This window comes from Felis catus, chromosome B4, assembly GCF_018350175.1.
Source record: "Felis catus isolate Fca126 chromosome B4, F.catus_Fca126_mat1.0, whole genome shotgun sequence".
NCBI lineage: Eukaryota > Metazoa > Chordata > Mammalia > Carnivora > Felidae > Felis > Felis catus.
The window spans coordinates 62,802,584-62,819,190 of NC_058374.1; the positions used below are offsets into that span (position 1 = coordinate 62,802,584).

The 16,607-nt window shown below is 42.6% G+C and overlaps 1 protein-coding gene across 4 annotated transcripts in view; it reads right to left on the reverse strand.

Annotated features, from left to right (window-relative positions):
- The window catches only part of TMTC1 (transmembrane O-mannosyltransferase targeting cadherins 1), a 278,157-nt gene extending 261,751 nt beyond the window's left edge, over positions 1–16,406 (reverse strand). For 2 of the 4 annotated variants that reach the window (XM_045061614.1, XM_045061613.1), the window contains exon 1: positions 15,911–16,390. In XM_045061614.1, the coding sequence (XP_044917549.1) occupies positions 15,911–16,218 (308 nt within the window). In that variant the 5' untranslated portion in view covers positions 16,219–16,390. Of the gene's footprint in view, positions 1–15,910 lie in introns of all 4 variants that reach the window. The other 2 variants (XM_045061612.1, XM_023256892.2) reach the window with 2 other exon arrangements.
- Between the last annotated feature and the right edge of the window lie 201 nt (positions 16,407–16,607).

Consider the following 16,607-nt stretch of genomic DNA (forward strand, 5'->3'; position numbering starts at 1 on the left):
TCCCCAAACTATAAACAATTGATCTTGAGATGAAATAATAACAAAGTGTTATTTGTGAGCACTGGAAAAAGAATCTCTGATCCTAGGATCCAATACGGGTTCACAAAAAGGGGGTTCAACTGATGAACCTCACATTTTAATAGGGCAGGGAATGTGACAGACACATCCTATCTTTATTTTAACAAAGGCATTTATCAAAATTTTTCACAATCACCTTATGCACAAGATATAAGAAGAAGGATTTGTAGCAAACACAAAGAGTAGTGAATAATAATCAATGTCTCCTTAGATGTAGACCTTCAGTGTAAGTCACAAGACTCTGACGTTATCTCTGGTCTGTCCCATAATTCTATCAAGGACTTAGCTAGATCTGTAGTGTATGCTAACCAAGCTTGCCAGAAAGCCTGTATCTGGGAAGGAGGGTCACTGTTCTGGGAGACACTGTTCTGGTTGGTTGGACACGCAACCAACTGAGCCACCCAGGCGCCCCACCGACATTTTTAAAACAGACGATTTTATATAAAAATTTCCAGCTTCTCTTGAAGTACTACATGGCCGCATGGAAACATGTTGCCTATTCAGAGGGCACAAGTACGCACAATTTACCACAATACGAAACAACAACTGCTATGAGACAGGCCTCAGCTCAAAAACAAAGAAGCAATATTTAAAACTAGAACTGGTGTTTGGACACCCAGAAATGTCCATGCAGGAACATGATAAACAGCACACCTGAAATACCACCTAAGAACAGTCTCTAGGGTTCCATGTCACCCTGAACAGACTCCATTATAGCACACATCAGTTTTTTAAAACTCTTTTACTATATTCCTCAAATATTATAAGCATTTTTTCATACACTGTAAAACATTAATTTCTTTTCCTCATAGTATCCATCTCACTTAGCACACAGTGAATTAATTCTAAATGAAAGTTTACCGAATGAGCACATAAACTCACCTTAAGTTGAAAGTTGAAAAGATCATCTTTCCCAGTCAACAGTAAGAATCTCTAATTTCATTTCATTTAGCCTTCATTTCTCATTTAAAGCTAAACTGGCCAATAGGATTTTTTTTTTCCAGGAAAAGTCTGAACAGCCATGTCGGACTGCTCGAAAGCCTTCCAGACTTTGGCAAATATGAATGCTAATACCCCTCCTCTGTCTGAGCTCCTCTGCCTCCTTGTAAAACTGTCCCAAAAGGTGGGGCCATGATGAGCTCACAGAAAGCAGACAGCACCTGTCCCCAGAAAAGGTTACAGGGTCACACAGTTTGGCACCAAGAAGTCACGGAAGGAGGGGTGGGAAGGGGAGAAGAAAGCCATTGGCTGCACTTCGTTCTCCTCACACCTGCATACCCTGGAGCTCTAGATAAACAAAGCCCCTTACTCTTGATTTTCTTCTTTGGAAAATACTTCTGGTTTAAGAAAACAAAAACAGGCTGTATCTTCTGGAAGAGACTTCTGCTAGGAAATATACTAGGGTCTTTCCTCCAGGGGACCCCAACTCCACATCAATCAAACAGCTCCATCTCAACAAACTAGCAGAGGTCTGGAGCCTCCAGAAGAGGTCATGGCTCACGTCTGGCTTGGGGCCCAAAACCTGGAGTTTTCGTGGTATACAGCTGAAGCAAGATTTAAGAGGGCTGCCCATCTACTTCATACCTAGGGACAATGTGACTGATTAGTCACCACCAATGGTCCCTCTCAGGGGGTCAAAACATTGTGATTACTACTGCATCCCTGCTGCCAATCATGGTAAAAGCACTCACCTTGTCTGTGGCAGCTAAGCATTGCCACTTGGCATCTGGTACTCCAGGGTCCCATCACCCCCACTGAAACCAGAAAGCCTACCTCACTCACAGCATCTCCCACACCACACTTGGCCTACAGAAAAGAGTCCACGCAGAGCTTCCCGAAGTTGTCGGTGCTCCCCTGCTAATGTATTTCTCAATGCCTCAGTGAAGGGAAAATCATCTGGCCCTCTCAGGAAATGTAGTAGAGTGGTGGGAGGAAGGTGTGGGCAGGCAGCATGTGATAAGTGCATTGCAACATCCTTATCTCAATGAGCTTTGGGATTCCTTTTTGTATATTACACCAGCAATATTTGGCATCTCAACCTCATGAAACATATGCTCCCACTGAGTCCCAGTGGTTCACAGGATTCTGAATCCCCTGGCGTGCTAGCTACAATTGCTGATTCCCTTATCCCATCCCAAGATATTCTAAGTCAGTAAATCTGAAATGGGGCCCAGAAATCTGTCCCAAGAAACCCAGTGATTCAAAACAGGTGATACTCAGAACAATGAGAGTCATGCATCACAAAGCTTAAAGGAAGGCTACATATGTTTGCCACACTTACCAGGAGAATCCAGTTTACATTTTTTTCCAATAAGAGCTACAAACTAGGGGAAAGAAAAAATTACATTTACCCCTTTACAATCTGTTTCTGCTATCCAATAATGGGTTCTCCAACACTTGCCTTGTGAGTTCCCACTGCCCAATACTGAACATACGGTATATTCTCCTGTCTTCCTCTATTCCCATCCATTTTTCTTCTTCCCCTTCTCCTGCCATCCTCCCAGCTCTCAAATGCTTGTAAGTGGTTTCCATAGTCTCCTTAGATCATTCAACCAATAAATAACAACATCTGTTTTTTCTCATTTTCCTCCAAGGCGAATCCCTTTGGCCCTTAATCATTCTGGTTGCTCTTCTTCTGCATTCCCTCTAGTATCAAGAATAAATCAGCAAATCATCATCACTTAATGTATCAAAGGACCAAAGGATGTGATTCACAAGCACCAATGCAAACAACAGTGCAAAGGGGAGATTGGTGCTCTGAGACAAAAATAAAATTCATGGTTTTGGTTTGTGCTCAAGGCATCACATCCTCGCCTGGCTATGAGGAAGCCATAGGGAGGGAACAGGGGAGGAGGGGCTTGTCAGGAGGAGCCCACACCCCATGCAAGGGGAAGTTATTGTCACTATTGTCTCATAAGTGCTCAGAGTAGCAATAGCATCAAAGAAAGGGTGGGAAAATTGAGGAAAGGAAGATCAGTGACCATATCTAGAAGGCAGCAAGTCCCAGAAGAAAATCTTCATAGAGTCAGCAAATAATAAAAATTAAAAGATCAACACCAAATATCATATAAGTACAGTTATAACTATAATGAGGTTGTCAATTTTTAGCAAATTTGTTTTCTTTTATTTTTATTTTTTTATTTTAGAGAGAGAGAGAGAGAAATCATGAGCGGGGGTGTGGAGCAGAGGAAGAGAGAGACAGAGAATCTTGAGCTAGCTTCATGCTCATCGAGGAGCCTAATGCAGAGCTCAATCCCGGGACCCTCGGATCATGACCGGAGCCAAAATCAAGAGTTGGACACTCTATCGACTGAGCCACCCAGGCGCTCCTGCAAATTTGTTTTCTTTTAAATGTATGTGTTTGGTAAAGTTCCTGGGTGCAGTGCAGTTCTGGCAGTGACTACCCAGAGTTTATGTGAGGACAAAGTGCTGCTTCGGACTCCACTCACTTCAGACACCAGCTGCAAGTTCAATGGTTCCCAGGCCACCTGCACTGCTGACCAACTGACCACAAATTAGGGGATTCCCACAATTCTCTCAGGTTAGGAATTTGCAGGAATGCCTCACAGAATTTAAGAAAGTGTTAAGCCTACAACTGCAGTTTTATTCTAAAGCATACAAGTCAAAATCAATCAAAAGAAAAGATCCATGGAGTAGATCTGGGAGGGTCCTAAACACAAACCATCCATGCCTTCAGGACACATCACCCTCTCAGCACAATGATGTATGATTACCAATCAAGGAAACTCAACCAAGCTTCTACGTCAAGTTTTTAATTTGGGTTTCTGGGCACCTGGGTGGCTCAGTCGGTTAAGCATCCATCTCTTGATTTCAGTTCAGGTCATGATCTCACAGTTTGTGAGATCAAGCCCCACATCTCTGCTGACATGCAGAACCTGCTTCGGATCCTCTCTCTCCCTCTCTCTCTGCCTCTCCTCTGCTCACTCTCTCCCTCAAAATAAATAAATAAACTTAAAAAAAATTTAAGTGGGGTTTTATTACTTAGGCTGATTGATTCAATCCTTCATCATGTGACTGAACTCAATCTCCAGCTCCCCTTTCCCTTCCCAGAGGTTAGAAGGTAGGGCTGGTATGTGGCTCAAAGTCCCGTCTCTCTAATCATATGCTTGGTCTTTCCAGCAGAGCCAGCCGACGTTCTGAAACTATCTGGAGGCCCATCATGAGTTACCTCTTCCTTAACATAAACTGAAGTGTGGTCTCAGGCCCACCATGAACAACAGAGACACTCTCATCACTCGGGAAATTCCAAGGGTTTAGAAGCTCCCAGGAACCTGGGATAAAGACCAGACAAATTCTTTATTCTGTAATACTTGGGGACAGAAAGTCACAGCCATCATAGTTCCCTTGAGAAAGTATTTTCAGGGCCTTATAATCTATTTGATCCAACCGGAAATAATATTTCATGTCTACCTCATTGGCTGGAAAAAACATGGCCATTCTTTATAGACTGTAGGCCACAGGCATGGCTGAGCTTTTGTCCCCTGACAGTAGGGTATGGAGACAACCCTGTGTAATTCTGTGGTTTGCCTCAGAAGGTACAGCTGCTGTGTCCGGTCTTCAAATCTATAGCAAGCATCCAGCAACCAGCACACATCAATATGCCATGCAAGAGGAGAATGGTGGGTCGCAAAGCGCTGTAGATCCTCATTCTCTACAGAGTCACAGTCACAGCAGGTGACAACAGGGAGCCACAATTGCCCCTCTCAGAATCAAAATTGCCCCTTAACCGCCCAGTAAGCAGGACCCACTGCAACCATCTGTATGTGCCTCTACTTTTCTCTTTGACAGAGGAAGACAAAAGGTAAATAAACCAAGAAATAAGTCAAGCAGACTTTTTCATCTATATATAAAGGTGTAGCCCTACCTAAATATTAACCTGAAAAAGTCAAGCATTCACATAAATTATTAATTAACTCTTTCTTTTAACAGTAATTTATGAAGCCCTGACTTTGTATGACAAGCACTGCTCCAGGTGCTAAAGATATACCTCATGGAGTTTACACAGTAAGAGAGAAGATAAAAACCAACAATAAATCCATGTTGTCAGATAGCAACGAGGGCTACTAAGGCAAGGAAGGTACAGAGTGAGAGAGTAAGGATGAAATATGGAGGAGAGTCTGCCATTTTGGATTGGGGAACCAGGGAAAGTGCAAAGGATGAAGTGACATTTGAACGGGACTGAAAGTGGTGAGAGAGCAAGAGGGCACAGGTCTGGGGAAAGCAATTCAGAAAATGCAAAGGCAGCAGCAGCAGGTTTGGCCTGTAAAGGGCATAAGAAGTCTAGAATGAGTTGCAGATTGATAGACTAGATGGTAGAGGTCAGGGGCTCATAGAACAGAAACCATTTCTTATCATTTGGAAAAGTAACAGAGCCATTACTCTCACATGGCCAAGCATTCCTTACCCTGCCCCATCCTTTTAAGTGGGATAACTATGTATTCAAAGTTAAGAAAAACATCGTACGCCTAGGTGGTTCAGTTGGTTAAGCATCCCACTCATGATTTTGCGTCAGGTCATGATCCCAGGGTCCTGGGATTGAGCCCCATGTCAGGACCCTGCTTGGGATTCTCTCTCTCTCTCTCTCTCTCTCTCTCTCTCTCTCTCTCTCTTTCTCTCTCTCTCTCAAATAAAAAAAAAAACAACAACAAGAAATTAAAGAAAATTTTAAGGAAAACATGAATGTAGCTCCAAAGGAAGATAGAAAAGACATTTGTTGATTTAAAAAAAAAAAGTGTTTCCAAGCCCCCATTGAGAGATCCACCTACAAAAACCCTCATAATTCAAAAATATATTCCTCTCATTTTCCATCCTTCTTACACTGCCAGACTGTAGTCTAAAGCTTATCTTACATCTAAAGTATATGCTAGCAGGCAACAATCTTAACCCCCTCCTCTTGGGGTTTCTAAGATAAACCTTAGTTGGCATGAAATTTTCAGAGGCCATTTTTTCATTTTTCTCTATAAAATCTCTATCGCATCCAATCTTATTTTTCCTTGGCTATATCCATCACTGAACATCCTAGACAATCTAGTCAAACAATCTCCATTTGTCCATTTATCATAGACTCAGAACACAAACTTATGAGTTTTGCTGCAATAGACAGACTATCTCAAAATGAATTCCAAAGAGGGCAAATCAAAAGAAACAGAACCAAAATGAACGCTCCACCATTTCTTTCAGTTTTGGGGCACAGAGGCTAGAGCTGATTTTCATGGTTGGCGTATCATCTGTGACTAAAAGATGCAAACTGCTGCAAAAAAAAAAAAAAAAAAAAAAAACCCTCTCCAGATCCAAGCATTAAAATGTTGCAAATCCTTACAGCTGCACATATTAAGATATTCTATTTTTTAACTCTGACATTTTAAACCACCCACTTTCACTCTTACGGTTTATATCATCATCAGAAGTCTTCAATAAAATAAAACTTTATAGCAAACTGGTAGAACACTATGATCTAATAGCCTAAACATGGAGAGAGAATCAAGAGTTTAAGGTCCTTTAATTTGCCTTCATTTCGCCATCTTTAACCTGAAAACCATTGGATTTTCCTTGTTGAAGGAAGCTTCTCCTTCCTTCCTGATGCAGAATGGCACTGCTAGCAATCCAGCAGGAGCTTCTTCTCAAGAGGAAAGAGGTAGAAAGGAAATAAAATTAAAAAGCTAAGCACATTTTAAATCAATCAGGCCATATTTCAAGGTGGAGGTTATGGGCATCATGGGTTTTGGTTCTGTGTCAATTAAGTGTCTACCAAGTGACTGAACGTGGTTAATGTCCTGATTCCAGAGTTAAAAACAGGTCATGGCCAGTGGAGGATAAAGCAAAATAAAAAAGGTTACTGCTGCAGATTAAGTTTTCACAGATGTTTTGACTCTGCTCTACAAGGGTCCAAAAATATTCCTGTGTGCCCTTGGAAATGATCTTACGAAAAGACCAATGTAAGGTTTGACTAGAAACAGAAACTCATTAGAATTCTAAATTCACTTCAGGGAACACAGATGACCGTTTGTATCAGTTAAAGTTTGACTGCAGAAGCAGAACCACAGGGAAGGATACAGCAGAAGGGATTTACTGTAGAGATTTGACCTTTCACAATTGTGGAAGCTGGCTAAATAGCCTATGCAAGGCTGCCACTTCTGTCCGAAACAGAGGTAACAGACGTCAAAAGCCAGCAGGGCAGGCAGGGCAGGCATTCAGGAGGGAGGAAGGAGGGACTTGAAGTAGGGGAAAGGGAGACAGAGCTGGAAGCCACAAAGATGAACTACAAGGTACCTCTGCTTCTCACCGCCTCGAAGGCTCCAACTTTAATGATGTGAGTGGCTTGCAAACAGGCTGACACTCTTCCCTACAGAGCTGCACTCGCACTTGCACCATGATACAAAGTAGCTAGAGCACCATGATCTGGAAAGTTCTGGAAGCGCCAGGGACCTAGCCACTGTCACACAGCAGCAGTGGGTTAGCCGCCCTGTCTGTGATAACCCAACAAGACTCTCTTGACACGAGCCTTCTGACTGGGATAGGCAGTCTCACTTTCACTTTCCATATCTGGAAGAAATTTGTGTACAACTATAACCTAGCGCAATACAGGGAAGGAATTTCCAAGAAACAAAGTTCCAGTTTCATTAAATTGACATAGTACAAAGCCACCCTACCTTGGTAAACTGCCTTCATTTTCCTTTATACCCTGTCCTGCAAACTGGTAAAAGTAGACCCTCTAAAAATCCATTTCCTCACTCGAAATTCAGCTCATTTCTTACTTGAGAAAAACTGTGATTAATATCTTTCTATACATGCAAGTACCTTTATAGAAACAAGCATTACACATCTTTACTTATTAATTAACATATTTATTTATTGTTTATTCTTAAGGTAATTTCCAGCTCTCAGTATGTACAAGGTTCATTCAATGAATCGAAGGTAATAAACTATTTTAATAGAAACTAGGTTTGAGTTTTGGACTGAGAAAGACCCTCTGAAGAGGATGAAAAGAGGCTACAGAATGGGAGGAAATATGTGCCAACCACATGGCTGACAAAGGACTTGTACCTACGATATATGAAGAGATCTCAAAATTCAACAACAACAAAAAAATCCACTTAGGAAATGGGTGAAAGACATAAAGAGACATTTTTCAAAAGAGGATATACAGAGGGCAAATAAGCACGTGAAAGTATATTTAACACCGAGAGCCATTAGGGAAATGCAAATTAAAATCACAATGAGATTATCACTGTACACCTATCAGAATGGCTACAATAAAAAAACAATGATAATGCCAAATGCGGATGAGGAGGCAAAGTAAACTGGATCTCTCATACACAGTATGACAAGGTCTGGGCAACAGTCTACCAGTTTCTTAAAAAACTAAATATGCAACCACCATATGACCCAGCAATTGCAATCCTGGTCATTTATCCCAAAGAAATAAAACTTATGTTCACATACAAATGTGTAAATGAATGTTTATAGCAGTTTTATTTGTGAAACAGCCAAAAACTGGAAACAATCCAGATGTCCTTCGACAGGTGAATAAGTAAACAGTGCTACATCTATACAATGGAATAGTACTCAGCAATAGAAGGAATTAACTGCTGATATGTAACAATCTGAATAAACTCCAGAGAATTATGCTAAGTGCAAAAAAAAAGGCCAACCTCAACAAGTTACATACTAAATGAGTCCACAAATAGCATTCTCAAAATGACAAAATTATAGACATGGAGAACAAATTAGTAGTGATTATGAAGTAGGGTGGGGTGTTATGAATTAGGGGGTTATTATGAATTAGGTGTTTATGATAAAGAAGCAGGAAGGATCCTTGTGATGAAACTGTTCTGTATCTTGACTAATGGTAATGTTAGAAATCTGCATGTGACAAAACTGCATAGAATTAAATACACACTCAACAAAAATAAAAATAAAAAAGAGTATATGTAAACTTGGTAAAAAGTAAATAAAAGCTGTGGATTGTATCAATATCAGTTTGCTGGTTGTGATATTATACTATAATTATGCAAGACCTTAACCCTAGAGGAAAATGGATAAATGGTATAAGAGATCTCTGTATTATTATTTACAACTGGGGAATGTACAATTATCTCAACATGAAAAGGTTTTTTTTTTTTAATTAATTAATTTGTTTTTGAGAGACAGAGACAGAGCATGAGCAGGGGAGGGGCAGAGAGAGAGACACAGAATCCAAAGCAGGCTCCAGGCTCTGAGCTGTCAGCACAGAGCCTGATGCGGGGCTCAAACTCCCAAGCCGTGAGATCATGACCTGAGCCAAAGTTGGACACTTAAATGACTGAGCCACCCAGACACCCCTCAAAATTAAAGGTTTTATTTTGTTTTGTTTTGTTTTGTTTGTTTGTTTTTAAGGCAAAGACACTATAAGAAAATGAAACCACAGGCCAACTTTCATGATAAACACAGATGGGAAAGTCTTAAACAAAATACTAGCAAACTGAATTCAACAGCACATTAAAAGGAACATGCACCATAACCAAGTGGGTTTTATCCCTAGGATGCAAGAATAGTTCAACATGCAAAATTCAACTAATGTTATTTACCACATTAACAAAACGGAGGCTAAATTACATGATCGTGTCTATAAATGCAAGAAAAACATCTCAAAATTCAACACCCTTTCATGGTAAAAATTCCCAAAAACTAGGTTTAGAAAGAATTTACCTCAATATAATAAAGGTCATATATAAAAAGTCCACAATTAACATCATACTCAACAGTAAAAAACTGAAAGGTTTTTCTCTAAGATCAAGAGCAAGACAAGGATGTCCACTCCTGCATTTCTATTTAGGACTCTACCCAGAGCAATTAGACAAGAAAAAGAAATAAAAGGCATTTACATTTGGAAAAAAAAAAACTAAAACTATGTTTGCAGATGAGACAATCCTTTGCGTTAAAGAGCCCTAAAGATTCCCCCCAAAATAAAAAACTGTTAGAATACTCAAAGTCAGTAAAGTTGCAAGACACAAATCAATGTACAAAAATCAGCTGCATTTGTATCAACTATATTTCAGTTAAAAAAATCAGCTGCATTTCTATATAATTATGAACTATTCAAAATTAAGAAAGCAATTCCATTTATAATAGCATCGAAAAGAATAAAATAGCACTAAAAATAGTGATGAAAAACTTGTATAATTAAAACCCTAAGTCACTAATGAAAGAAATTAAAGACACAAATAAACAGAAAGACGTCTCATGTTTACAGATCAGAAGACTTAATACTGTTAAAAAGTCCATACTACTCAAAGTCATCTATAGTCAATGTATTCCAATGTATTCCATACATTCCAATGTAGTCCATAGTCAGTGTATTCTATAGCCAATGTATTCCAATGTATTCCAATAATATCCTAGTGGCTTTTTTTACTGAAATAGAAAAAAAAAATTCATTTGTAACTGCACAAGACCCCAAATACACAAGACAATTTTGAGAAAGAACAAAGCTTGGAAGCATCACACTTCCTAATTTCAAACTATATTACAAAGCTACAGTAATTAAAACAGTATAGTACTGGCATTAAAAGAAACATACTAGGGGCGCCTGGGTGTCTCAGTCGGTTAAGCGTCCGACTTCAGCTCAGGTCACAATCTCACGGTCCGTGAGTTCGAGCCCCACGTCGGGCTCTGGGCTGATGGCTCAGAGCCTGGAGCATGGTTCGGATTCTGTGTCTCCCTCTCTCTCTGCCCCTCCCCCATTCGTGCTCTGTCTCTCTCAGTCTCAAAAATAAATAAACATTAAAAAAAATTAAAAACAAAAAAAAAGAAACATACTAACCAATGGAAAAGAATAGAGAGGCCAGAAATTAACCTACACATATATGGTCAAAGGATCTTCAACATAAAGGCCAAGTATACACAATGGGGAAAGGATAGTCCCTCCAACAAATGGTCCTGGGAAAACTGGATATCTGCATACAAAAGAATAAGCCTGGACCTTTATCTTACATCAATGACAAAATTCAACTTGAAATGTATTAAAATTTTTAATGTAAGACCTGAAACTGTAAAACTCCCAGAAGAAAAACAGGGGCAAAACTTCATGATGTTAAGGCTTAGCAATGATTTTTTAAATATGACACCAACAGTAAAGGCAATGAAAAGAAATTAGGTAACTGGGACTATCAAACTAAAAAACCTCTGCACAGCAAAGGAAGCAATCAACAGAGTAGAAAGGCAACCCACAGAACAGGAGAAAATATTTGCAAACCATGTATCTAATATATTATTAATATCCCAAATACATAAGAAACTCATACAACTCAAGGTAAAACAAAACAAAACAAATGAACAAATAATCTGATGAAAAAACATGGGCAAAGGGCTTGAAAAGACATTTCCCCAAAAAAGACTCGGCCATAAAAAAGAATGAAATCTTGGGGCGCCTGGGTGGCGCAGTCGGTTAAGCGTCCGACTTCAGTCAGGTCACGATCTCGCGGTCCGTGAGTTCGAGCCCCGCGTCAGGCTCTGGGCTGATGGCTCAGAGCCTGGAGCCTGTTTCCGATTCTGTGTCTCCCTCTCTCTCTGCCCCTGCCCCGTTCATGCTCTGTCTCTCTCTGTCCCAAAAATAAATAAACGTTGAAAAAAAAATTAAAAAAAAAAAAAAAGAATGAAATCTTGCCATTTGTGAAAACATGGATGGACCTAGGTATTATCCTAAGTGAAATATGTCAAGCAAAGAAAGATGAATACCATGATTTCATTTACAAGCGAAATTTAAAAAAGAAAACAATCAAACAAACAAAAGAGAACAAAATAGAAACAGACTCACAGATACAGGAAACAAATGATTGATTACCAGAGGGGGGCTGGCTTGATTGGGGGTTGGGGGGCAGGTAAAATACGTGGAGGGGATTAAGAAGTACAAACTTCCAGTTATAAAATAAATATGTCATGGAGATCTCATGTACAGCCTAGGGAATCTAGCCAATCATATTGTAATAAATTTGTATAGTGACAGATGATAACTAGACTTACAGTGAGGACCATTTTATAATGTATAAAAAACATCACATCACTACTAATAGCACATTGCGTGTCAATTATACTTTAAAAACAAGATATACAAATGGCCAACAAGTCCATGAAAAGATGCTTCACACCAGTAATCATGAGGGAAATGCAAATCAAAACCACAGTGAGTTATCACCTAACTCACGCCAATTAACTAGGTTGGATTTTATGAAGAAAAAAAAAGATGACAAATGTTAGCAAGGATGTAGAGTAACTGGAACCACTGTACATTACTGGTGGGAATGTAAAAGGTGTAGTTCCTATGGAGAACAGTATACAGATTCCTCAAAAAGTTAAAAATACACTTATCTTAGAATCCAGCAATCCTACCCCTGGTTATAAATCCAAAAGAATTGAAATCATGATCTTGAGATATATGCACTCCCAAGTTCACTGCAGCATTATTCATAAAAACTAAGGTATGGACACAATCTGGCTGGTCATCATCAGATGAATGGATTAAAAAAAAAAGTGGTATAGGGGCACCTGGGTGGCTCAGTTAGTTAAGCCTCTGACTTCGGCTTAGGGCATGATCTCTTGGGTACGAACCCCACGTGGGCTCTGTGCTGACAGCTCAGAGCCTGGGTCCTGCTTCAGATTCTGTGCCTCCCTCTCTCTCTGACCCTCCTCCACTCTCACTCTGTCTCTCACTCTCAAAAAAATAAACATTAAAAAAATTTTTTTTTTCATTTATTTATTTTTGAGACAGAGAGAGACAGAGCATGAACGGGGGAGGGGCAGAGAGAAAGGGAGACACAGAATCAGAAGCAGGCTCCAGGCTCCGAGCCATCAGCCCAGAGCCCGATGCAGGGCTCGAACTCCCGGACGGTGAGATCGTGACCTGAGCCGAAGTCAGACGCCCAACCAACTGAGCCACCCAGGCGCCCCTAAAATTTTTTTTTAATTGTATATACATGCAATGAAGTATTATTCAGCCTTTAAAAAGAAGGAAATCTTGTCATATGCAACAACATGGCTGGACCTGGAGGACATTATGCTAAGTAAAATAAGCCAGTCACAGGACAAATACTGCATGATTATACTTATATAAGGTATCTAAAATAGTCAAAATCACGGAAATACAGAGAATAGAATTATGGCTACCAAGGGCAGGGGGAATGGAGCCCTGGAGTGTTGCTGTTTAGCAGGTCTATAGTTCCAGTTATGCAAGAGAAATGAGTGCCAGAGATCTGTTGTAAATCATTGTACCTATAGTTAATAATATTTTATCAAGCTCTTAAAAATTGTACATGGCAAATCTTATATTATGAGTTCTTACAATAAAAATAAAAAATCGTTTTGAATTCTCAAAGATTTTTATTCAAACATTCCTACCTTAAGATATAATTAAGATAGTTTGTATGTATATTTAACAAGCCACTTTATTTTCACCAACTACCTAAAATAAAAATCATAAAAACATAATCTGTGTAGGGGCTCCTGGGTGGCTCAGTCGGTTAGGCGGCCGACTTCGGCTCAGGTCATGATCTCGTGGTCCGTGAGTTCGAGCCCCGCCTTGGGTTCTGTGCTGACAGCTCGGAGCCTGGAGCCTGTTTCAGATTCTGTGTCTCCCTCTCTCTGACCCTCCCCTGTTCATGCTCTGTCTCTCCCTGTCTCAAAAATAAATAAAACGTTAAAAAATTAAAAAAAAAAAAACAATCTGTGTAAAGTGCTTAGGCCAATGTTTGGTTCACATTGAATAGTTAATAAATGTGATTCTCTGTCCTTCCTTGCAACAATCTTTAGAGTTGGGCGGGTCTAACATCATCGATGCCAGCTCTTATACGTGCCCCTCTTTAAGCTATTGCAGAAGATGCAGTATGGAGAAAGCTTCCAGGTCCTATTTAAATCCACACCTGTGAGCACAGAAAGATGAACTTTCTCTTCGAAGAGACATCTACCCCTTTCCAATTAGTGCTGTGTTGCTCTCTAGATTTGCAACTCAACCTTCTCAAAAACAAAAACAAAATAGATGCAATATACAAAGAACAATGGCATTAGACACCAATCTGCATTTTGTGACCAAAGAGTACACAGTGAGGATTTAACCCTGGCCCTCCCAACTCTCCTTTCCCTACCCTTGTTCCCCCAAACCCTTGGTACCATTCCTCTTCATCAATGGCCTTGCTTCATTGTCTACTTCCTTCCCCCACTCCTCTCTTTTCTGTCCTGGCCATTTCCTGCATGAATGAAAAAAACATTTTAGAAAGTCAAGAAGTGAAAACATCTTCCCCACTTTCCACCAAGTGGGCACAGGCTTTTGGCCCTGACCTTTTAAAATGGAAAATGCTCAAATCAAGACGGTCTCCATGGCTGTTACAAGCCCAGCACATCTCATGCTGTGAGCTTTCACACCTTAAATTAACCACCAACCCTCACTGTAATAGATGAAAAAGCAGGTCAATCTAGAAAGTAAACATATATATTTGTGCCATCTAAGGAGATTTTAAGAAACATTTAGAAAACTGAAAGTACGGAGCAACTCACTCAGTAGCTGACGTTATCTTTCAGCGGAACACCAAAACCGCTTCCTAAGCGGACAAATGTTTAGAAAATATTCTCTCCAGATTCAAATGTGCAATTTCCTCACTCTCTTTAAAACACTGAACTTTCAATGGAAAAATTAAGTCAAAAGCCCATGAATTACTGCCAACTGCTATGGTTTCCTTTTCTAAGTCATCTGAGCCACCTGTCAAGAGACCTTGGCCTCCTGGCCAGAGGCAGGCTTTTCAAGCTGCCTATCCCGTCTCCGATGACCATTACCATAAAGACGGGTTCATATTACACCCACTGGAAAAGGCTGAAAACACTGATGATACCGAACCAATATTATTTCAAGTTTTTGTCCGACACACTGTTAAGCTTAAACACTGAGCCAAATTATAAGGGGTTGAGTCAAGCTCATGGTGTAGGAGATAGTACTCATACAAAGCCCTCCTCCCCATCCATCTGAAGCAAGCCCTCTTTTAAATTCAAGAAAATACTCCACCCTACAAAAACCTGGCGTTCTCTCGGCTCCCTTTACACTTTATTCACACCAGAAATGCTGAATCATGACTCTGAGGTTGTGAAACGAAAACTATTTCGACTGGGACACCAGGATCCCCAGAGGATCCCACGCTTCTGCATTCCTTTGCTTTGCATCTTTTAAAATCTAAATCCCGAGCCCTTCCGCAGACCAGCAGATTGGAAAGGCTTGGAGAGCAACCAAAGGCTGCAGGTCGGGGGAGAGCCTCTGCTCCCTCCTCTGCGCCTCCCCAAAACCCAAGCAGCCCTGGCAGCTCACAGCTCTCGCCTCTTCTCCGAACGCGACCCCAAAGGGACTGATCCTCTGTTTCCATCAGCGAAGCTGCCCAACAGCCTCTGAGAAATTCCCAACTTGGAAGCATTCCCACCACAGCCCCCCAGTCCGGAACTCGCTGGGCCCGCACCGTCGCACTTGACCACTGTCCGGCAGGGGTGGGGTGCGGGAGCAGCTCTACCAGACCCGCGCCAAGTCCTTGCACGACAGACCAGCCCGCTGAGAGCACAGACTCTTGAGAAACTCGATCCCAACTCCCAGCCCGCGCCTCCCGAACCGCCCCGGGAGCCCAGAGAAGCGGGGCCTGGGACCGCGGAGCAGAGTGGCGTGGACGGGAGGACAGGAGGGAGGCGTGGAGGGGAAGGCGCCGCAAGAAAAGGAGCGCCCCCCACGCGGGTCCCGCAACTTCGCCCAGCTCGGGCTGGGGGGTGAGGAGAAACTGCGGCGGCTGCAGGCGCGAGGTGAGGGACTCACTTGAAGGTGAGGACGCAGAGCGGTCGGTAGGACTTGTGGCTGGTGTTCTCGGCCATGCCCTTGCCCCAGAAGTCGTTGGTGAAGATGCCCCAGCGGAGGGGGGCGCCGGGCCGCACGTCGGGGTTGTTCACGATCGCCCACACGTCGTCGTGCACGAACTCGCCCTGCAGGGAGCGGCCGTAGCACAGGCAGCTCGCCCCGGCCAGCAGCGCCGCGGCCCCGGCCGGCGCGAGTCCGCAGCCCCGCCGCCGGGAGGGCGCGCGGTCCCCGCCGCCGCCGCCGCCTCGGGCACAGCCTGTCACTACCATCGCGCCGCCGCCGCCGCCACCACCGCTGCCCTGGCCGCTCCCGGGCGTCTGGCATCCTCCCCGGCCGGGGCCCCGGCGGCGCGCCGCGGCTGCCCGGAGGTGGGCTCGGGCATGGTGCGGCGGCAGCTGGACCCGCCGCTGGCGCCCCGCGCTCCGCCGCCGCCTGCGCCGCCGAGTTGGCCCAGCTGCAAATAAACAGCAGTCCCCCCGCCTCCCCCGGCCATCGCCACCTCCTCCGCCCCACTGCGCATGCCCCGCTCGCTCTCGCCTCCACCCGCCCCCCCTCCATCCCCGGACTACAGCCGCCCCCCCACCCCCGTACCCCCCACCCCCGCCCGGCTCGTCTCCACACTCAGCCCCGGGCGCCCGCGTCCCCGGCCGCGAGAGTT